The 24,794-nt window shown below is 39.4% G+C and overlaps 1 protein-coding gene across 5 annotated transcripts in view; it reads right to left on the bottom strand.

The window, feature by feature from the left end:
- The window catches only part of GPAM (glycerol-3-phosphate acyltransferase, mitochondrial), a 68,298-nt gene that overhangs the window by 24,941 nt on the left and 18,563 nt on the right, over nt 1-24,794 (bottom strand). For 4 of the 5 annotated variants that reach the window (XM_043475718.1, XM_043475719.1, XM_043475716.1 and 1 more), the window contains 5 exons: nt 15,111-15,241; nt 13,413-13,535; nt 10,149-10,222; nt 7,734-7,847; nt 5,765-5,911 (listed from right to left, as the gene is read on the bottom strand). In XM_043475718.1, coding sequence (XP_043331653.1) covers nt 5,765-5,911; nt 7,734-7,847; nt 10,149-10,222; nt 13,413-13,535; nt 15,111-15,212 — 560 coding nt within the window. In that variant the 5' untranslated portion in view covers nt 15,213-15,241. Of the gene's footprint in view, nt 1-5,764; nt 5,912-7,733; nt 7,848-10,148; nt 10,223-13,412; nt 13,536-15,110; nt 15,242-16,679; nt 17,196-24,794 lie in introns of those variants that run through there. The other variant, XM_043475715.1, reaches the window with a different exon arrangement.

The raw sequence follows: 24,794 nt of genomic DNA, 5'->3' as shown, positions 1-24,794 counted from the left end.
AAAACGAAGATCACAGCATCTGGTCCCATCACTTTATGGCAAATAGATGGGAAAACAATCAAAACAGCGACAGACTTAATTTTCTTGGGCTCCAAAATCACTGCAGATGGTGACTGCAGCCATGAAATTAAAAGATGCTTGCTCCTTGGAAGAAAAGCTAAGAGCAACATAGACATCATATTAAAAAGAAGAAACATCACTTCGCTAACAAAGGTCCATCTAGTCAATGAACAGTATCAAAAGGCAAAAAAATATGACACTGAAAGATGAACTCCCCAGTTCAGTTGGTGCTCAACATGCTACAGGAGAAGAGTGGAGAAATAGCTCCAGAAAGAATGAAGAGGCTGAACCAAGGCAACAACACCACCCAGCTGTGGGTGTGACTGGTGGTGGAAGTAAAGTCCGATGCTGTAGAGAAGACACTGCACAGGAGCCTGGAACATTAGGTCCGTGAGTCAAGGTAACTTGGGAGTGCTCAAACGGGAGATGGCAAGAGTGAGCATCAACATTTTAGTAGTCAGTGAACTGGACCAGGAGCTGACTGTGGCTCAGATCATGAACTCCTTATTGCCCAATTCAGACTTAAATTGAAGAAAGTAGGGAAAACCACTAGACCATGCAGGTATGACCTAAATCAAATCCCTTACAATGATACAGTGGAAGTGAGAAATAGATTTAAGGGATCAGATCTGATAGACGGAGTGTCTGAAGAACTAAGGATGGAGGCTCATGACATTGTACAGGAGACAGGGATCAAGACCATCCCCAAGAAAATGAAATGCAGAAAGACAAAACGGTTGTCTGACGAAGCCTTACAAATAGCTGTGAAAAGAAGAGAGGCTAAAGGCAAAGGAGAAAAGGAAAGATATACCCATATGAATGCAGAGTTCAAAAGAATAGCAAGGAGAGATAAGAAAGAAAGTCTTCCTCAGTGATCAATGCAAAGCAATAGAGGAAAACAATAGAGTGGGAAAGACTAGAGATCTCTTCAAGAAAATTAGAGATACCAAGGGAACATTTCATACAAAGATGGGCACAATAAAGGACAGAAATGATATGGACCTAACGGAAGCAGAAGATATTAAGAAGTGGTGGTAAGAATACATAAAGAAAGTGAAAGTGAAGTCGCTCAGTCATGTCCGACTCTTTGTGACCCCATGGACTGTAGCCTACCAGGCTCCTCCATCCATGGGATTTTCCAAGCAAGAGTACTGGAGTGGGTTGCCATTTCCTTCTCCAAAGAATACATAGAAGAACTATACAAAAACAATCTTCATGACCCAGATAACCACAATGGTGTGATCTCTCACCTAGAGCCAGACAGCCTGGAATGCAAAGTCAAGTGGGCCTTAGGAAGCATCACTATGAACAAAGCTAGTGGAGGTGATGGAATTCCAGATGAGCTATTTCAAATCCTAAAAGATGATGCTGTGAAAAGTGCTGAACTCAATATGCCAGCAAATTTGGAAACCTCAGCAGTGGCCCCAGGACTGGAAAAAGTCAGTTTTCATTCCAATCCCAAAGAAAGGCAATGCCAAAGAATGTTCAAACTATAGAACAACTGCACTATTTCACATGCTAGCAAAGTAATGCTCAATATTCTTCAAGCGAAGCTTCAACAGTATGTGAACCGAGAACTTTCAGATGTTCAAGCTGGATGTAGAAAAGGCAGAGGAAAGTGAAAGTCATTCAGTCATGTCTGACTCTTTGTGACCCCATGGACTGTAGCCCGACAGGGACCTCTATCCATGGAATTCTCGAGGCAAGAATACCAGAGTGGATGGCCATTCCCTTCTCCAGGTGATCTTCCTGACCCAGGGACTGGACCTCAGTCTCCTGCATTGCAGGAGGATTCTTTACCATCTGAGCTACCAGGGAAGCCCAGAGCCAGAGGGAAAGAGATCAAATTGCCCACATCCACTGTGTCGTAGAAAGAGTAAGAGAGCTCCAGAAAAATATCTTCTTCTGCTTCACTGACTATATTAGGCCTTTGACTGCGTGGATCACAACAAACTGTGGAAAATTCTTCAAGAGATGGGAACACTAGACCTCCTTACCTGACTCCTGAGAAATCTGTATACAGGTCAAGAAGCAACAGTTAGAAAAGGACATGGAACAACAGACTGATTCCAAATTGGGAAAGGAGTACGTCAAGGCTGTATACTGTCACCTTGCTTATTTAATTTATATGCAGAGTACCTCATGTGAAATGCCAGGCTGGATGAAGCACAAGCTGAAATCAAGATTGCCAGGAGAAATCTCAATAACCTCAAGATATGCAGAAGATACCATCCTTATGGCAGAAAGCGAAGAGGAATTAAAGAGCCTCTTGATGAAAGTGAAAGAGAAGAGTGAAAAAGCTGGATTAAAACTCAACAATCAGAAAACAAAGATCATGGCATCTGGTCCCAACACTTCATGGCAAATAGAAGGGGAAACAATGGAAACAGTGACAGACTTTATTTTTCTGGGCTCCAAAATCACTGCAGATGGTGACTACAGCCATGAAATTAAGATGCTTGCTCCTTAGAAGAAAAGCTGTGACCAACCTAGACATCATATTAAAAAGCAGAGACATCACTTTGCCGACAAAGATCCATATAGTCAAAGATATGATTTTTCCAGTAGTCATGTATGGATGTGAGAGTTGGACCATAAAGAAGGCTGGGTGCTGAAGAATCGATGGTTTCAAACTGTGATGCTGGAGAATATTTTTGAGAGTCCCTTGGACTGCAAGGAGATCAAATCTGTCAATCCTAAAGGAGATCAACCCTGAGTATTCATTGGAAGGACTGATGCTGAAGCTGAAGCTGAAAAATACTTTGGCCACCTGATGTGAAGAGCAAACTCAATGGTAAAAGCCCTGATGCTGGGAAAGATCGAAGGCAGGAACAGAAGGGGTGATAGAGGATGAGATGGTTGAATGGCTGGGGCTCAATGGACAGTTTGAACAAACCCTGGGAGATAATGAAGAACAGGGAAGCCTGCATGCTCTAGTCCATGGGGTCACGAAGAGTGGGACACAACTGAGCAAGTGAACAACAACAAAAGTGAAAAGGAAGAAGTAAAACCATTACTGTGTACAGATGACAAGACACTAGGGAAATCCTAAAGCCATCCAAAAACTACCAGAACTCATCAATGAATTTGGTAAAACTGCAGAATACAAAATTAATATACAGAAATCAGGTGCATTTCTATACACTAACAACAGACTATCTGAATGGAAATTAAGAAGACAATCTCACTTACAAATGCATCAGAAAGAATAAAATACCTAGGAATAAATCTAACTAAACAAGTAAAATACCATACTTGGAAATACGTTAAGACCCTCATGAAAGAAATTGAGTATGACACAAGTAGATGGAAAGATATACTGTGTTTGTGGATTGAAAGAATTAATATTGTTAAAATGACCATATATCCAAGGCAATCTACAGATTCAATGAAATCCCTATCAAAATGCCAAAGGCATTTTTCACAGAACTAGAATAAACAATTCTAAAATTTGTATGGAAACACATCTGAAATAGCCAAAACAATCGTAAGAAAAATGAAAGTGAAAGCATCACACTCCCTGATTTCAAACTATCCCACAAAGTTACGGCAATAAAGATAGATAGCATGTACTGGCACAAAAACAGATAGATAGATCAATGGAACAAAGAACTCAGAAAGAAACTCAAACTTCTATGGGCAACCAATCTATAACAATGGAGGCAAGTATGTACAATGGGGGAAAGAGTCTCTATAATAAATGGTGCTGGGAAAACTGGACAACTACATGCAAAAAAAAAATCAAACTGGACTACTCTCTGACACCACGCTCAAAAATAAATTCAAAATGGATTAAAGGCTGAAATCTAAGACCTGAAACCATAAAACTTCTAGAAGAAAATATAAGCAATATACACTTTACAATCAGTCTTAGTAATATTTTTCTGGATACGTCTCTTCAAGCAAGGGAAACAAAAGCAAAAATAAAGAAATGGGATTACATCAAATTAAAAATCTTTTGCAGAGTGAAAAAACTCTCAGCAAAACAAAAAGCCCACCTATTAATGGGCGAAGATAATTGCAAAAGATATATCTGATAAGGGGTTAATACCTAAATATACAAAAATCTCAAACAAGACAACAACAAAAAACAATCCACTTAAAAAATGGGCAGAGGATCTGAATAGACATTTTTCCAAAGATACACAGATGGCCAACAGGCACATGAAAAGATGCTCAACAGTACAAATCATTGGGAGTATACAAATCAAAACAATAATGAGTTATCACCTCACCCGTCAAAATGGCTGTTATCAAAAAGACAATAAATAACAAGTGTTGGGGAGAATGTAGAGAAAAAGGAACCCTTGTATATGGCTGGTAGGAATTTAAACTGGGGCAGCCACTATGGAAGACAACATGGAGATTTCTCAAAAAATGAAAAATAGAACTATCATAACCCAGCAATCCCACTATTGGATATTTATCTGAAGAAAACAAAAACACTAATTAGAAGCCATATATACACTCTAATACTCACTGCAGCATTATTTATAATATCTAAGATGTGGAAGCAACCTAAGTGCCCATCAATAGATAAATGGATAAAAAAGATGTGGTATGTACACACACTCAAAAAACACACAATGGATTATTACTCAGACATAAAAAAGAATGAAATTTTGCCATTTGTGACAATATGGCTGGACTTCTGCTAAGTCAAAAAAGTCAGACAGAGAAAGACAAATACTGTATGATTTCACTTACATGTGGAAACTAAACATCAAGACAAACTATAAACATAACAAGACAGATACAGAAAAAAAACAGGTGGTTGCTAAAGGAGAGGCGGGTGGGGAAGTAAGACATAGGTGAGGGAGATTAAGAGGTACAAACTTCAACTATAAAATAAATGAGTCACAAGTATGAAATGTACAGTGTGGGGAATTTAGTCAATAACTATATAGTATCTGTATGTTGACAAATCATAACTAAGCTCATAGTGGTGATCATTTTGAAATGTACAGAATTACTGACCTACTATGTTGTGTGACAGGAACTAGCATGATGTGGTAGACCAGTTATACATCCAAAGCAAACTCAGAAAAAGAAAGCAGATTTGTGGTTACCAAAGGTGGTGGGGGGAGGAGGAATTGGATGAAGGCAGTCAAAAGGTACAAACTTCCAGCTATAAGATAAATAAGTACTAGGGATATAATATACAACACAATAATATTAATTAACACTGCTGTGTGTTATACATGAAAATTGTTGAGAATAATCCTAAGAGTTCTCATCACAAGGAAAAAAAATTTCATTCTATATCTTTAACTTTGTATCAGTATGAGATGATAAATGTTCAGTAAACTCATTGTGGCTTTCATAGTGGATGTGAGTCAAATCATTATGCTGTATACTTTCAACTTACACAGTGCTGTCTTTCAGTTATATCTCAATGAAACTAAAAGAAAATAAAAAGACATGAGCATGTGAAACCTAACTCACAACTAGTATAGAAGGCAGCAGCAGTAATACAATGGCTGCTGTCAATGGACAGAGACTGAGGTACCTTGAAGCATCCCAAGCGCTACTCCTCCTGAGAGTTAAATGAGAATATAAAGAGGAGTCGGTTTTTAACATCAGAATATGTTAAAAACCTCTTTTGGACCAAGAGCATTATACTAGGCAAGTCCAATGGTTCAGTCCTGTCTGCTCAAAACCAGATGACCCCTGATTATAGTTTTTTGCTTTTGCCTTTTAATACCTGATCATTGCCGGTGAAACGGTGGCAACCATTTCTTGAAGGATCTTTCTGGCTTTCTTTTTCACTTTATTCACAGCTTTTGACTGCTGCTGAGCAGAACCATCAGGGTTTAATTCGGCAGCCACTTCTGCAATTGCCTCTTGTACTCTGATTTCAAAATGGAAAGACAGACAATGTAACTGGCTCTATGCTACAGTCTGTATTATCTTCTAAACTACAGATACAAATCACAAAGCAAAATATACTTTCTCTTTTAAATGTGATAACACATTTAAAGAGAATAAACTCAAGTTAGAAGTGCTTTCTTTGGCTGTTTATTAAATATTAAGTATATTATATTCCTAAATCAATGACTCTCTGAGGAAGCTTGAAGGCAGATTTAAAACTTTAATTCAAATTCACTAGGTAACAACTATGTTAATTTGAATGTTCCGGTTATGCTGTGAGGGACACACAGTTACACTCTGGCAGAAGGGAAGAAAAGAAAGATCATCCTTCTAGACATATAATTCAGAGGTACCCCAAACCCACTGCCAAAGTAACATGATTTTTTCTTTTACTTATTATTCATTTACATTGTGGCTTTATGAGTGGGATATCTGTAAAACTCTCTAGGAGGGACTGAAGGTGAACAAAAATAGTCACAAGTGTTTTTCAAATCAAGTCAGTAATTTTAAAAGGCACAGCTTTACCATACATTGACATGAATCAATATTGTAAAGTAATTAGCCTCCAACTAATAAAAATAAAGGAAAAAAAAAATAAAAGGCACAGCTTTAGATTTAAACAGCACAAACCAGTAAGCTATAAGGTAAAAGGGAAGACTTAATCCAGTCTTGTAAATCTTCCACAAACTTAGGGAAGAATTCATGAGGTTTCAACCTCCTAAAAATAACTTCTAACATCCTAGTTACGAGTCAAAACATCTGGATGAAATGAAACACACTTGACAGGCTTTACCTAGAAAACAGAATATAGAATAATCCAAAGGAATTTCTCAAACAAGTGTTTTTTTCCTCACACTGCTGCTCATTTTAGAATAATGTATAGCAAAACTCCCCATCATTCTACATTAGATCTACATCATTACTACAAAAAGACCAATTCCACAGCACACTGATACACCATCCCTAAGTCTATCCTTGAACAGCATTTATACCAATATGGCCAGGAATGCTTTCACAAGTAATTCACGTAGTTATTACACCACCATGAGCAACTATTCACTCGTTCATTCTATAACTATCAAAGTACCTACTACATGCCACTACTGCTCAGCCCGTAACAACTGTACCACAGGGCTTGCATCTCTAAGCATTTTTCAATCCACTCTCATCTCCACCTCCCCAAATCCAGAAAGGTATCTAACATGGGCCACAACAATGAGGTGGAACAGAGATCAACCTTCACCCAAACTCCCACAGTTTAATGGCTAAACTTTGTAATGATTTCCCCACTCCATCAGAGTTCAAGTAGGTCTCTCCAGTTTTTAATCAAGATCCTCTGAGGGCAAGGACAATTACCTTATTCTCTTAAAATTTCTAATAATGACTTTCTAATAAAAGAATCTGTGCCTATGTGCTTAACAATTATTTGACAGAAATATGAAATGAGCTTCTCTTCTGGCTGTAAAGTAGGAAATGCATTGTCCCCAATATTCACATTACAAAATACTTAACAGAGAACTCTGGAAATATTTGCCTATCTGAGCTCCAACTCGCCTTTCATATTAGAACCCCATTCAATTATTCATGCATAGAACCAGGCTGCTCTTCCCACATGGCACCAAAACCATCTGTTCTCTTGCTTTTCCTTGCTTTCTTCTGGAGCTTGAGCATTTAATGTTTGGAAACACAAACTCCTCTTGGGACAGAGTCCCAGAGAAACTAAAGGTTAATAAAGGAAATCCCCTCCCCACTCCCACCACCCATCCCTGCCCTTCCCCTTTACAACAGCATTCCGCCCTTACCGACGGCTGTTGAGCACGTTTTCAGTTACGTTGGTGGCAAACATGCCTTTATGGACGTCCCGCTCTTGAACGAAAAGCACATAAGAAAGACGTCTTGCCAGCCACCCTCGGTGCCTGCAACACGCAAAGAGTTTAGCAGAGAAGGACTCTAGGAATACCTATTATACAGAGGCTTCCCTTTTGTAAAAACAAATCCTCATTTCACCTGTTCCAGAGATTTAGGGTTTTCCTGTTGCAAATTCTCCTTAGTAAGTAGTTCAGGACGCTATGAAGACAGTTTTATTTCTTTTCTTTCATGTACTCTCAGCTAAAATTTAAACTTGGAATTTGTGTGTCAATGCTTGAATAGTATTGCTCTGCAAACTAATAATCCAAATATAAAAACAAAAGAAATGTAAGCATCTTACTTTATTAATATCACTTAAAAAACCAAATATGTTGAATGTTTTATATACAAGCTATATGTTTTATATATATTTTTATATTTTTATATACAATGTTTTATATACAAGCTATATAGCTTATAGCTACGGGCTATAAAAAATAACTTGGGAATCTTTTCCTACCAAAAAGGGCTAATATTCTTTTTGCTGTCATTACAATAATTCTTCTAAGGTGATCGCTGACTCTCGAATTGATAAGGCTGATAAGTTGACAGAAGTCAAGGTTAACTAGACAACAGTCTGAATACTTGTACTCTGGTCTTACGAAGCCAGAAGCAAGAGTTTTCTTGCTGTGTTTTTCTTTTTGGCTTTTTTATAAAACACATTCAACATACTTAAGAAACAGGACAAACTTCCAGCAGTGACAATGACTATGTGTTATCTGAATGGGGGTTAAAGACAGGGATCTCGGAATAAGAATGCTATAAGATTTCATTATGCGATGATTTGAAACCATTTGTAATGATAATATAATTCCTTATTATCATTTCCTCCATAAAGATATCCATACAGACAGTAGAAGATTTCAATTACAAATTAATTCTGAAAATATACAAAAAGTCTTCAATCAAGGGAAAGTAAATTGGGGGAGAATTATTTATGAATCACATGTTCCTTCAACTCTCCTGCCTGGCATTCTTTTTCTTCCTCCTTTCCTTTGTCTCAGTTCTCTGAACAACTTGGCACAATATGTTAAGTGTTTAACTCTAAAATCTTTCAGTAAACAGTTTCAAAATTATTACTGGAATGTACAAAGTCCACACTCTTGATGAAATCCCTTTGCAACAGACTGAAAGCAGTGTGTGTGTGTGCAGAAAACTGTTTAGGCTTTGCTCCCTACAACACAGAGAAGGGCTAAATAGCCAATCCACCTGTACAGGTAGCTTATTACACGGAATAGTTTCATATTGCCTAGTCAATATAACATACTAAAAAGTGTGTGTGTTTCTCATGGTTTTTTTTTTCCTTACCTGCCTCCAAGTGAAGACAACAAATGAACTCCTCAGTTTTGTATGTAAAATATCTACTTACATAAAGAAGAGACTGAATGGGATTCTTTTGCTTAGGATTTTAATCATGTCAACCAAAGGGGAAAAAAAATTGCTCTTTCCTTTTAACTTAAGAAAACAAGAGAGAGAGAGGAAAGGAAGGGCAGCACACAATTGGCAAAACCACATCTTTTGATTTTAGTTCTATTAAAAAACAAAAAACTTAGCTAACATCTATGCAAGTATATACTCATTTATAAAAACATCATTAAAATATGAGCAGTAACATGAGAAAGACTTAAAATTTAAGTATTTGACTTCTTGGACCAGTTTTTTCTCGAAATTTCATGTATTCCTCATCTCCTGAGCCTCCAGGCATTTACTCTTGGAACTACAAGGACTGGTAGTGGTTTTGGCTCCCGCTCTGCTCTTGTCTTGCAGACATTCACTCTCTTTCCTCATCCCCAAGGCTAAATCCACTGAGAATAAAGCCTCTTTTTCTCTCACTCTAATGCCTGGGATTTGGAAGTAAGAATTCTAAGACTTAAACCAGTAATAAATCAAAGAATATTCACTCAATAGAAGAAAATACCTTCCAAAACTCTATAGATTAGGTAGATTTCAGAAAGTTACATTTTTAGGTATAAAATAATAATTTATCATAAGACATTCAAACCTACATCTCTCCTCCAACAAATCTCTATCACATTTTGACACATTTCAGCAGCAACATCAATATATGAATAAGTTAAAGAAACCTATAAGTAATATCTACAGTCTCATGAAAATATTATATAATACAGCAGTGGAATAGTAGTAGGTCTCTCAGGTTTCAATTTTTAGATAAAGTATCATATGTTAGAAGTTAATACCCTATTAACTCTTGAAAAAAAGAAAAAGAGATTCATCTTAAAGGGCATTGGTTGGTTATTATGGAGTCTTTCTCTTGACATGCATTAGAAGTATAAGAAATTTATTTTTACCTTGTGTGCGTTTCATTGATATAAATAACATTCCGCAAACCCAAAGACGGGATACTGGGGTTGAAAAATTTATCCTATATAAAACAAAATAAATATAGACATAAATATACAACTGGATTGTTGGTGAAGGACTCAAATTACTAGTTCTTGAGGACTTTCAAAAATCTGAGATGAAGAAAAAATGTTTTATTGAAAAGTACATTTTAGCTTTCAAAGGTCACAAACTCAAAACTACTCTTCAGCATCTTGTAAAGGAAATGGTGCCTCTCCCTTTTCCAAGTACCCCCACCCTCAATCAGAAAGAGTTAAAGTCATGATGGCTTGTCACTGAAAGGAATACTGGAGATTTCATTGTTTTCAAAATACAAAAATACTATGCTAAGTAGTAGTAGTGAAAGTTGCTCAGTCTATGCTAAGTACCATGTATTATTTTGAGATTACTGAATCTTGCAATAATCCTGACACATAAGAATTATTATCCTCATTTTTTTTTTTGCCTTTCTCAGTTTAATGGTATTTTAATATTAAAAGACATTAGAAGTCTCTTTTAAGGAACTCTCTTTGCAGCCAATTTTGGTTTTAATTTACTCACTTTACTAGCTGAGTGGATAATAATGTATTCTAAATCAACATCTTATCTGTGGCTGTCAGAGAAATGACTTCTGCTCATAATTGCTAATATATTCTTAAGTTTATTTAGAGATTAAGAGGAGCATGATTTTGAAACTTTTCTTAATGTAGTAAAAGGCTTTATGAAGTATATGAAAAGGTACAATTGGAAGAATGGAAAAATCATAAGCAAATATCTTCACATTCCATCATAATCAGACTAGCTGTGGAGGAGGGAGATGAATCCCAATTATGCCACTGATCAGCTACATGACCTTCAGCAAGCTTTTCCTCAATTCCCTCATCTGAATAAGGAGAATTATAATAATTGGACTTTTGTGAATATAAGAACAGTTTTTACTTTTAATATTACTTGTCTATTTTTATATATTTATATATGTTTCTTTGGGCTTCCCGGGTGGTTATAGTGGTAAAAAAATCCACCTGCCAATGCAGGAGATGTAAAAGATGCAGGTTCAATCCCTGTGTCAGGAAGATCCCCTAGAGAAGGGCATGGCAACCCACTCCAGTATTCTTGCTGAGAGAATCCCATGCACAGGGGAGCCTGGCAGGCTACAGTCCATGGGGTCACAAACAGTTGGACAGGACTGAAGCAACTCAGCATGTACACACATATATTTCTTTTATATATTAATGACCTGGCAAGGACAAATCATTTACTCTAATAACAGTAATTCTTGAGGACTATAACATACATTATCTCATTCATCCTCAGGGTAACCCATATCCCCATTTTATAGGAGGAAATTGAGGCTGGCAGAAGCTTAGTTGTCAACCCCAGATCTTGCTTTAAAGTATGTGGTCTTTCTAGTCCCCTAAAATTATTGTCTACTTAATGAGAAAATGTATGACTAAAGGTCACCCTTTTTGTGAGTAATCTTGGAAGATAATCCAGAAACAGTTCCACTAAAAAGATAAGTCCATAACTTTAACAATGTAGGCAAAAAAGGTAAACCTTCCACAAATAAATGCTGAGAAAGCATAATGTACCCACAAAAGAAGATGTCAAAATACTTAAGTGCTATCTCTTTAGAGAAATAGGACTTCAGAGAAAAGGTAGCGGAAGATCACTATAAAAATACTATCAAACAAAATTATTCTATATAAACAGGCCATGGAAGAACTTACGATCAAGTTCAGCATCATCAGGTACTACATTGAAGCAAAAATCATTTATCTATTTTACCACTCATCTCTCCCCACCCCAAACCATTACCATCACCAAATAATTTCTGACTGAAGAACACATTAAAGTATTGTTTTGATCTTTTAACCATTCAAAATTAGAATTAGATGAGATGCCAGATCTAAAAAGAAAAGCCACATGACCTTCTACTTAAATCTTTATTTCCATTGGCCTATTAATCAGAACTGGCCTTACTTCTAGACTAGAAGTTTCCATGATCCTTCACGTCCACCAAACTATTTCAACAAGATACATGTGATTTAAGAGGAACACTATTTCTGTTGTGATGTTCTTGAGCAGACCTGAATATTTAACATAAACTGCTTGTTAAACAAATCTCTCCCAGATTAACAAACTCCTTATGCCAGGCTAGAAATTCTACTTCCTGCCCAGCCAACCCTAAGTGGAAAACTCACACAGCACCAGTAGTTATTCACACAGGTCATAAGCAACCTCAATAAATGGCAGGGTTAATAAACAGCACTTAAACGTTCTAATAACTAGCGCATCCCAGAGACAGTTTACCATCCAGATGACTCTGCTGCAGGAGATCACAGCCATATTAGCGTCTACATTCCTGTACCAGCTCATACTTCTGGTAAAATGCCCTCAGATGCATACTTATCCAATCAACTCAGATACTATACTGTAATGTGGAAGATTTTGCATGGCTTTTTCCACCAAAATACAAACAACAAACCCATCACACCCTTTCTTAAATCTTCATGCTCACATTTTAGTCACCATCCTTCATTATCACAGAATCAAAAGAAACCCCCTTGTACCCCCCTCCACTGTGGGAATAGACGCTTAGCAAAATGGTAAAGCCATAGTTTTCATTTCTTTTTCTGTCCCACTCACATTCACATGCGTGTGTATGTGCATATGTGTATGCACGCTCACTTTCTTTTTCTCTTTCTCGTTCATCTTGCTAGTATTTTAAAGTTCAGTGCTACATTTCAATGTCTTGAAGTTACATGAAGGATCCCACTAACTCTTTGGAAGAGTTATCTGAAAGTAAGATCTACTCTCCCCCTAAAGTCATACTAAGACAAAAACAAAACAAAACAAAATTTTGCCTGGCACCATCTATTAGACCAGTTTTTACTGAATAAACAAATGAAAAGAAAAATTAAGTCAACATTTTTACTTGGGATATTTGGTTTATAAACGTGGACCTAAGTTCTAAAAATGCATTAAGTCCATTAAGATTAAGCAAAAATAAAGTTTACACAAAGTTGGAAATTTATGTCACATATTTCACACTGTTTTGGGGGGGCTTCCCTGGTAGCTCAGGTGGTGAAGAATCTGACTACAGTGCATCCCTGGGTTGTGAAGATCTCTTGGAGAAGGGAATGGCAACCCATTCCAGTATTCTCGCCTGGAGAATTCCATGGACAGACTCTGTTATTAAAGGTCAACAAAGGCATTAGAGGTAACATTCTTACCCAGCTCTGAGGGGTACATGAATAACAACATCTTCCCACAAAGGGCCTCTTCCGGCTCATTAGGCTTTCTTTCCACTTCAAGGTTGCAGATCTGAAGACAGTCGGCCTGAAACCACACTCACCCTAATAAATATTAAGGAAAAACAGTGTGTGAATGGCAAGAAAATTCTACTTGTCTACTTGATCTCACAACTCTAAAATCTCTTAAAACTCAGCTGTTTGAGACAGAAGAGAAATTTCTGACACATTTTCCTTTTGGTAGCCTGCGCTTCTGTTTTTCATTCCAAGGACTCTGTCCATGACCGACACCTGGAACAGAGCTTGGACCATAAGCAAAAGCTGAGCACCTAAGAATAGCAATAGCTGGCAACACTCAAAACAGCATTCAAAGGTTTAAACATTAAGTTGTAAAAGGTCAGACAGCCTTCTGACAGTAACAGGAGGAATAAAGTCAGACCCCTGGAGCCCTACGCTAACAGTTCATCTCCGTCCCTCTTAAATCACACACTCCTACAAATGAACTATAAAAGCCTTACTTAAGAGTAAGCAATTTTGTTATAATATAGCTTAAAATAATTCACTTTAAATGAAAAACAAGGTCAACTTATATAATATTCCTTTATCCTAACAAGAGAGTTTAAAGTCTGAAATTGAAATTACAGCCACACTATCCAATTAGGGTCAAATTCTGCTCTTCTGTCTAAATAATTTTCTCTTAACTTTGAATTCATCAGTTGCTCAAATCCAGTGATATAACATTCTCAAAAAGAAACCCAAAGACCACCCAAAACTCCAACCCCCCAAAAAAACACTTTCTGAAGCAGACTGAAGAAATATCTGAAGAAATATTGAAAACATGCCATGTTATACTGACATAAAGAAAACAATATAAGAACAACAACAACAAAAAAAAAAAAACAAAAAAAAACACCAAAAAATGCCTTTTGGATTGGGATTCATACTGAAATTTCCTATTTTCAATTATTTAAATAAACTTTATTTCCACTACAAAATTCACACTTCTGAAATGTAAATATGGAAAACAGATACAGAATAAAAAAAAAAATCTGGTTAAATTACACCACCCATACTAACACATATATATGGAATTTAGAAAGGTGATAACAATAACCCTATATGCAAAACAGAAAAAGAGACACAGAAATACAGAACAGACTTTTGAACTCTGTGGGAGAAGGTGAGGGTGGGATATTTCAAAAGAACAGCATGTATACTATCTATGGTGAAACAGATCACCAGCCCAGGTGGGATGCATGAGACAAGTGCTCGGGCCTGGTGCACTGGGAAGACCCAGAGGAATCGGGTGGAGAGGGAGGTGGGAGGGGGGATCGGGATTGGGAATACATGTAAATCCATGGCTGATTCAAAGAATAAAAAAAAAAAAAAAAAAATTACACCACCCAAAAGAACAAACAGGCATTTTTTCCTCTGCAAAAGTGTTTTGCTTTTAACATAATCACTGTCTTTATACTTCTTACCCATTTTTTTCTTCCCAATAACATAATACCATAAGAATTTTAAAATATTAGACTTCATAAACTAACCTTCAAAGAGGTGGAAGCAGTTTCTGTAGCTCTTAATGTCTATTTGAATTTATGCTTCCAGTATATCTACCTTCATTAACACTGAGAAGAACATCTTTAGGCTGAATGCTTTTAATCTGTATCTTAAACTTACCCATTCCTCGGTGGCATGCTTACACCGACCAATACTGTATTCAGATGAATTTGACAAATAAGATACATCTATTGTGCCAAGGGTCAATGCAGATTCATCCATGTCACACAACGTAACTCCCGAATCATGTGCTATAAAAAATGTATACCATTTAAATTAATGAGGGATCCAGACAGTAAATAGCAGAACTCAAAATTCTGATTTCTATGTTATTTTGCTTCAGGGTAGGATGTCAAATGAACTAAGGAGGACTTCTTAGTCATTGTATAAAACTGGACTTTGATGTATATATATATGAACTCAGTTAAGTAATTTGGATTTTAAAAAAACATTTGTATCTTTAGACTTCATGAACAAAACAGCTATGAATTCACGAGGGTAATTATCACCCTATTTCAGGTATGTGAAAAATAATTATTTCCTTTGTGTTAACTGAATAGTTCCTAGAAGGATGAAAATATGCATTTATTAACTTAAAGTTACATGTATGCACACAAAAGATAATTTTTGAAAAATTATGTGCTGGGAATTTTGGGTCATATATAGCATGCAATGTAAAATAGACAAAGGTAATGAGTGCACCTCTAACGTTTCTCACTTAAACCGAATCAAGCTTTTTATTTTCTTTTGCTGCCTTAAATGAAATGGTATTTGCACTTTTAATACACCTACAAAGCTCTAAAACAAGACGACACTGTTCTAAAATATCTGATTTATAAGTTTTCATATCTTTGCAATAAGCCTTTTCTCGCCCTCAGAAAAAACGTTCACTGACAGTGAACTGCTAAAAAAAAAAAAGATATTAAAATATAAGAATTTTCTAACCTAATCCTCAAATTATTTCAGCTTTTGATTATTTCTCACCTGGCTTTAAATCAGTTCTTTAAAACCTTAAAAACTCATGTCCAGGTTAACAGAGTTCCTTGAAGGGCAGATTCCCATTTCTTTACAATCCCCATTTGGATTTATAGTGGTAACTGTAATTCTCGGGATAACTATACACATTCTATAACAATTTTACCTAAGTAACTTTACACTATAACAATTTTACCTAAGTAACAATCTAACAAATAGGCGAGGGGAAGGAAGAGTAAATCAATGCACTTGGCATGAAAGCTCTTCTGTATTATAAAATAAAACTCAGCTATTCAGTTTCAGGTGCAGAATGTAGCTACGACAGGGGGAGCCGGTGGCTGCCTGGGAAAAGGAAGATTTGGCTGGTCCCAGCGATGAGAGGAGGACGAGAGCGGGAAACAGTCCTGTGCCAATAAGAAGCCCACACTTCGCTCCTCCCTCCACACGTTTGTGCAAGGTTGAAAAGTGCCCCGACCCCACCCCACGCAAAAAGAAAAGCCAGGCTATGCGCTGAGGGGAGCCAACTGTGGGTTTTGAAAGCGAGAGAGACAGGACGGCCGACTCTGAAGCCAAATACATCCGAGTTCGAATCCCCCTCTGTTCACCATCTGTGGTCACCAACCAAGATGGGTTAACAACAACTTAGACAAGTTGGTTAATTCCCATGTCTTGGTTTCCCCACCTGGCAAATGGGCATGATATGATAAATCTTACCTCCTGGGTTGCGGGAGTTCTGCATAATACCCTAGGGCGCCTGGCACTGTGTCTGACGCCCAGTCAGTGCTCAGCTCAATCAGTGGTCATCTGTCAGGGACTGTCCCCTCACCAGCTGCTTTCGGCGTACCCCTGCAGCCTCAACGCCAAAGTCAATGTCTCCACGTCCCCTTCGGGTGTGCGGAGGGACTGAGCCCAGAGGGACCTCCCGCCCGGGGGAAGCCCTGCCGCAACCCGGGGTCCCCGGGAGAGAACGAGCTCGACCCCCACGCCTGCACGAGCCGGGCCCACCGCTCAGGGGGAGACCCGGCGGGAGCTCGAGAGAGAGAGCGCCGAGGCGAGCGGGCCGCCGGACAGCTGGCAGGAGCCGCGCTGGGTCCGGCGAGAGGGCGACCACACACCTGTCCAGGCGCTCCCGGCCCCAGCAGCCTCCCGCAGCCCGTTCCCGCCCTGGCCGCTCGCACCCGCAGCTCCGCCGGCTATAGCTCTGCAGCTGCCAGCATTTCAAGCCTCAGCCGGCGCTGCTGCGGCGTCGCGCCCTGATGACGCAACGGGGGGTGGGGGAGCACGAGAGTGACGGGCGCAGCCCACAGCTGGCCAGTTCCGGGCGGCGAGGGCTGGGGACCTAAGGTGCGCGCGACTCGGGCGTAGTGCACCGCACCGAGGTGGGGGCGGTGAGGATCTGAGAGTAGCAGGGGTGCTCGCAAGCGTGTCTGTGTTGTGTGTGGCCAGGCGTGTGCTGCCTAGTCGCGCAGCGATTCCGCCTGGGCGCGGAGTCACGTGAGTATGTGTGCTCCTGTCCGCGTCGCGTGAACGCTGCTCCTCTGAAAGTTTGCACCTCCGCCCGGCTCTCCTGGGAGCACGCACGTGGGTCGGCTGAGTTTACTTGTATAGGTGTGGGCCGTCTTTTTTGTGAGATTTGTAAGACTGCAGAACTTACTGGGCATGAGAGAGGTGGGGACTGAAATGGCCCTTTTGTGTAATTTTCCGAACAGGGATTTAGTGCCTTTTCCCTAAAGAAAGAAAATGAGGAATTCAAATAGAAACAAATAAGGCTTGGAAGAACCTGACTCCACATTTCCCGGCCTTTAGTCCTTGAAACAAAATAGCAAAGAGCATGAAGTGTTTGTTTTTTTTTTTTTTCCACAATATTTGTCTTGCCATTGACAAGGACAGTGGTTATAAAGAGATTAATAATTTATTGATAAAAGGTAAAAGATAACCTTTTACCTGCACTTCAGCAACAGGCATGAAGTATGAACTAGCAGATGGGGAGGGGTGATGGGCTTCCTTGATGGCTCACAGGTAAAGAATCCGCCTTCATTGCAGGACACATGGGTTCAATCCCTGGGTCAGGAAGATACCCTGGAGTGGGGAATAGCAGCCCACTCCAGTATTCTTGCCTGGAAAAATCCCATGAACAGAGGAGCCTGGTGGGCAACAGTCCACAATGTAGCAAAAGAGTGGGACTGTACTGAGCACCCACATGGGCAGCAGATGGAGATACAAAGATGATTAAGGCCTAATCTCTGTCCTGGCGCCTCTGCTATCAGTCCCCACCTCCTCTACATGCATGAACCCTAACCCTCTCTGCCAGACAATCTCTGTCTCTGTCCACCCATCAAAAACCATGCAGAGCTCCCCACAGTCCAAATAACTAAGCCTAGCATCTAAGACTTTCACAGAAAAGCCTCTTCTTTCCCCACCGTTCTCCATCAGGAGCCCCTTCCTTTAGCCTCTCTGATTTTCCCTCATCAAGCCCTGGGCACTGGTACTCCTAACTGTGCTCACACCACTCTCCCCTAAGTTTGACAGTTCTTTGCTGATCTCAGTCTCCAAGCCTTCCCTCATCTCGTCCACCCTGTATACTCACACCGCCAAGTTCCATCTCACATATTTACTGTGGTGCCACACCTTGGGTCTCTATCAGTTTCTGTCATTTCTCCACAAGATTATGAGCTCATCATCAGTGCTTGTTTCTCAGGTAACACTACAATGTATTCTTATAAGAAACACTCAGTAAATACTCGTTGAAGCTGAGGAACAAGAAGTAAAAGAAGCATCACTTCCCTTGCACTTTCTACTGATTATAAATCCATCCCAAAACAATTCAAAACAGCAGGAGTGATTATTCATTTAAAAAAAGATTTTGAACTTCTTAAAGTCAAGGGCCCTGTTTTTATTCAACTCCCCTACACACACACACACAGACACACACACACACACCTTCGCCCCAAGCACACACCTAAGTATTCAAGACCAGTGTTGACTAGAATAAGATAAACTCTCATCCCCAAATATCATGAAATTTGTGTACAGATTACTGGCCTCTGATGTGAAAGAAAGAAAAGGAGGGAAGAAAATAGAGGAAAGTCACAGGATTTGAAGTCACTGTTAAAGTAATGTGAAATGAAGTAGAGCATCACAGGAATGAAAATGTAAGCTAGAGGGGAAAATTAGTTGTCTTACATAGACTTCATTTGTATGCAACTATTCTGTAACACCCGTTGCACAAGAGTTTACTGCACCGAAAGGAGATGTGGATTGTGAAGCACAGATTACTTAATGAGGATTGTTTTGGAAACAGGTGACAACCTTGGCAGTCTTTCATCAATAGAGCAGCAATAATTTATAGTAACCCAGATGCAGTCTAGCCAGCCAAGGCAGAGCAACAAGAAATGAATTTACTCTCCTGCTAACCCAACAACAGCAAAAACAAAACAAGCAAAATACATTAAAAAGGCGGCTGTGCAGGGCAGTGCTCCATAAGGGAAAGGAAACGAACAAAGTTAAGCACTGTGATCACCTCAGCTTACTGCCCAGAAAGAGTTGCCAGGCTATAGTGCAGACAGAGCTATCCAGGAAGAGCTAGGCAGACTTTCTGAGTTGAGGAGCTAGAACCAGGAGACCAGGAAGACCAAAACAGTTGGAGTTGGGAGAATACCGGAGAGGTGTTCTTGTTCCCACAAAGCAGAGTGAAAAGATGCCCGGTAAACCTACGGGACCAGAATACAGGGCTTGATCCTGGCCCCTAGACTGGAAAATCTCATAATTTGCAACTCAGAAAGTCTTGCCTCAGTTCTCAGTTGCGCCTGACTCTTTGTGACCCCATGGACTGTAGCCCGCCAGGCTCCTCTGCCCATGGAATTTTCCAGGCAAGAATATTGGAGTGGGTTGCCATGCCCTCCTCCAGGGGATCTTCCTGACCCAGGGATTCAACCCGTGTCTCCTTTATCTCCTGCATTGGTAGGCAGATTCTTTACCACTGAGCCACCTGGGAAGCCCCTTGCCTCAGTAGTGGGGTAAAATCAATCCTAGAATAAACACTGCTCTGGTCCTACCTAACAAATAAAAGGCAGTCCCCAAAGGATCAAACTTTCCAAAGACAAAATGTTCCAAAACAAAGCACAAGAATACTTATAGGAAGTCAGAAGTATTTAGCACCCAACAAGGTAAAATTCACAATGTTGTCCTTCCAATCAAAAGTCATCAGGCATACAAAATGAAGCAGGAAGCAATGAACCACAGTGAGCAGAAAAGTTAATAAATTGAAAGAATCCCAGAAATGACAGAGGTGATAGAATTGGTAAATACAGACACTAAAAAAATACCTACAACTATATTCTGTAAGTCCAAGAAAGTAGAGGAAATATTGAATGTGTTCAGTAGATGTGGAAAACCTAAAAAGACCCAAGCGAACTTTGTGGCCAACCCAACTCTTGAAGGTAAACTGTGATAAGTTAAAGATGTATACTCCAACTCTTAAAACAACTGCCATAAAAGCAAAATAAAGAGTTGTAGCTAGTACATCAATGAAGAAAATAAAGGAGAATCATTTTTAACAAGTCACTCAACGAATCCAAAAGAAGGCTGTAAGTGAGTAGAAAGGGGAAAAAATGTATTGATAAAGAGAAAACACATAGCAAGATGGTAGATTTAAATTTATGCATGTAAGTAATCACCTCAGTTAAAAGGCAAAGATTGTCAGAATGGAGAAGAAAGAAAGAACCAATTGTATGTCATCTATTAAAATCACTTTAGATGTAAAGACAAATTGGTTAAACAATTGAAAAATAATGTACCATGCTAATGCTAATCAAAAGAATATGGGTAGCTATATTACTATCATAAAAAATACATTTCAATACACAGAATATTACCAGAAACAAAGAGGATCATGTCATAATGATAAAGGAATCAATCCAACAAGGGGTAAAATGATTTTAAATATTTATGCATCTAATACAGAGCTTCCAAATATATGAATCAAAAACTAACAGTCTTGCAAGGAGAAATAGAAAAATTCATGACTATAAACAGCAGTTCAACCTCTCTCTCCATAACCGAGCAAGTAGGCAGAAAATCAGTAAAGATGTTCAAGGCTTGTACAATACCATCGACCAACTTGACCTAGTTGACATTTATAGACCACTACATCCATCAACAGAATATCATTTTTTCAAGTGAATACAGAACGTGTTTTAGTAAAACTTGCCATAAAACAAGACTCAATAGATTTATAAGGATTTAAATCACATGGAACATAATATGACCACAGTGGGAATTAGAAATCATTAATTTAGACATACCTGGAAAATTCCCAAATATTTGGAAACTAACATGTTTTAAAAAAACAAAAGCAGACCAAAAAACCCCCCATGGTTTGAACAAATAAGAATGAAAATTAGAAAGTAGTCTGAACTGAATGATGATGAGAACACCCCTTATAAAGGCTGGGACTCACTCCTTGAAATACCACCTTGAGATCAGTGGTTGGAGTTGAGACCTGTCTTCTCCTCTAAGACAGATATTTTACTGCTATAAATGTTTCACTAAGTATTGCTTCAGCTCCATCTGTCAAATTATACCACGTGCTTTTTTTCCTCTGCGAGAGTATTATGAGAAGCAATGTCGACTGACTTGCCAAAATTCAGTTATAAAACATATATGACATTCCATGATCTCAGATATAACAGTTACTCTATCAGAAACTTTTAAAGGAAATAAAGTTTGTCCTGTCTTACTCTTACTGAATCCATGCTGTTCTCATCATCTGGTTTCCTCTAGATTCATTTTCTTTTTTTATAAATATGTATAGAACTCCTACTGCCTGCCAGGCAGCAAAGATGAGACCGTCTAGAAGACAAACTCCTGTTTGATTGTTGTGTCCCAAAAGATTCAAAACTCAGCATCAAGTTCAGTAGACTGTGGCCTCTAGAACTCTGTTGATTTGGGGCAAATACTGAGACCTGTCTGTCTGCTATCTATTCCTTGCAGGTTCCCAGCTATTAGAAGCCTGATTTTATTCAGGGTGATCTTTTGTCCAGCCCTGAGAAAATAGTGAATGATGATAATCTTGCTTTCTAATATTCTGACTGTTCCTGCAGCCAAGGTGGTCTTGTGATCCAGTTTTGGGCAATGACACCTAAGAGAAAATCAAACTTGAGGATTTCTGGAAAAGCGTTTCTTTCCTGGTAAAAGGTAACCAATAGAGTTGGCATGTTTCTTTTTCAATCTTTTCCCTATTTTCTCTGCAACTTAATATCCAAACCCCATACTACCAATCACACAAGACTGGTTTTTAAGCCACTTAAATCTTGTTTTCTGTTGCATGTTCTGTCGCTCATTCATGTCTTACTCTTTGCGACCCCATGGACTGTCACCCACCAGCTCCTCTGTCCATGGAATTTTCCAGGCAAGAATACCAGAGTGGGTTGCCATTTCCCACTCCAGGGGATCTTCGCAACAAATTGCATTCCTGACTCATCTTTAATTTTTAAGCACAGTCCTGGCTGCTAGAATAACTCAGGTATGTGGAAGGGAAAGAGTGATGACAGATAGTTCCTGCTAGTGTATCACCCTGGGGAATGGCAATGGATGTGACCTTGGAGCCTGCCATTTAGAAAGTACCTTAGGCCAGAAGAGAATGGGAGCCCTTGTAGACTTTTGGATAACAGCCATCCTGACTGGTGTGTAATGGTACCTCATTGTGGTTTTGATTTGCATTTCTCTAATAATGAGTGATGTTGAGCATCTTTTCATGTGTTTGTTAGCCATCTGTATGTCTTCTTTGGAGAAATGTCTATTTAGTTCTTTGGCCCATTTTTTGATTGGGTCATTTATTTTTCTGGAATTGAGCTTCAGGAGTTGCTTGTATATTTTTGAGATTAATCCTTTGTCTGTTTCTTCATTTGCTATTATTTCCTCCCAATCTGAGGGCTGTCTTTTCACCTTACTTATAGTTTCCTTTGTGTAAGAGGGTTCCCTTTTCTCCACACCCTCTCCAGCATTTATTGGAGAGGGTGTGGAGAAAAGGGAACCCTCTTACACTGTTGGTGGGAATGCAAACTAGTACAGCCACTATGGAAAACAGTGTGGAGATTTCTTAAAAAACTGGAAATAGAACTGCCATATGACCCAGCAATCCCACTTCTGGGCATACACACTGAGGAACCAGATCTGAAAGAGACACGTGCACCCCAATGTTCATCACAGCACTGTTTATAATAGCCAGGACATGGAAGCAACCTAAATGCCCATCAGCAGATGAATGGATAAGGAAGCTGTGGTACATATACACCATGGAATATTACTCAGCCATTAAAAAGAATTCATTTGAATCAGTTCTAATGAGATGGATGAAACTGGAGCCCCTTATACAGAGTGAAGTAAGCCAGAAAGATAAAGAACATTACAGCATACTAACACATATATATGGAATTTAGAAAGATGGTAACGATAACCCTATATGCAAAACAGAAAAAGAGACACAGAAGTACAGAACAGACTTTTGAACTCTGTGGGAGAAGGTGAGGGTGGGATGTTTCGAAAGAACAGCATGTGTATTATCTATGGTGAAACAGAAAACCAGCCCAGGTGGGATGCATGAGACAAGTGCTCGGGCCTGGTGCACTGGGAAGACCCAGAGGAATCGGGTGGAGAGGGAGGTGGGAGGGGGGATCGGGATGGGGAATACGTGTAAATCTATGGCTGATTCATATCAATGTATGACAAAACCCACTGAAATGTTGTGAAGTAATTAGCCTCCAACTAATAATAAAAAAAAAAAAAGAAAAAAGAAAAATAAAAAAAAAAGAAAATATCAATTTAAAACAACAACAACAAAAAAAAGAATGGGAGCCCTCCCCCCTCCCCGATTCACATTTACCACATTTATGACAGAACCAGTACTTCAGTTTGACAGAAAATGGCTTCACAATAGACAGCTAAAAACTTCAAATAAGCCAGGCAGGAGGCAGTCTAGCTTCTGGGAGAGTTTCCTTGGCAGCTTCCTTCAAGCTTGGCAGAAGCCTTCAAGCTTCTGCTTGACAGGGCTGATGGCCCACCCCCACCCCAGGAAGGAAGGCAGGCAGAAACTAGGTAGGATTCCAGGCTTTTGGTCACTAGCAGGGCCTCAGGCCCTGACGGCTCAGCAGATAAAGAATCCTCCTGCAATGCAGGAGACACAGGAGATGCAGGTTGGATCCCTGGGCTGGTAAGATCTCCTGGAGTAGGACATGGCTAGCCACTCCAGTATTCTTGCCTGAAAAATCCTATGGACAGAGGAGACCAACGGGCTACAGTCCAAAGGGTCGCAAAGAGTCGGACATGACTGAGTGACTGTGGATGTAGGGCCTCAGGGCGGGACATCAGCTCTAAAGTTGGAAGTGGGACACTGGATCAGTAACTGCTAGAGCTGGGTAATTAAGGAATTAGCTTCCCAGTTAGGTTCCCCCCCCCCCCCCCAGTTTATAACTGTTAGCTCATTCTTAAGAAAGGAAAATTATTTCTCCTTCTTCAGGAGTGTAGCCAGGCTCTGTGGTTTAAGTCCCAAAGTTCTGTTGAAGGAGCCTAAGTCAGTGCCACTAGCGGTCATTTTGTTCCTGAAAGAAGACAAAATCTGAAGGGCCCTTTGATCCCCCTGTGCAATCAAGCTAGATTGGGTGAGAGGGAGAGGTTTGTCTTGAGTGGGGGTGGGGGGAGGGCATGGAGGCTGCAGTGAAGCTCCAACAGCACCTGGTCACCGGAGACCAATATTAGATAAAGTAATGGGAAGGGCCGCTCTACGTGAGGAGCAGCTACGCTGAGGGGAGGGTGTGAGAAGGATGGGAAAGA

The sequence above is a fragment of the Cervus canadensis genome, chromosome 8, assembly GCF_019320065.1.
Source record: "Cervus canadensis isolate Bull #8, Minnesota chromosome 8, ASM1932006v1, whole genome shotgun sequence".
NCBI classification, from domain to species: Eukaryota; Metazoa; Chordata; class Mammalia; order Artiodactyla; family Cervidae; genus Cervus; species Cervus canadensis.
Note: the sequence above shows the minus strand (reverse complement) of the source record. Positions and strands in the feature narration are given on the sequence as shown.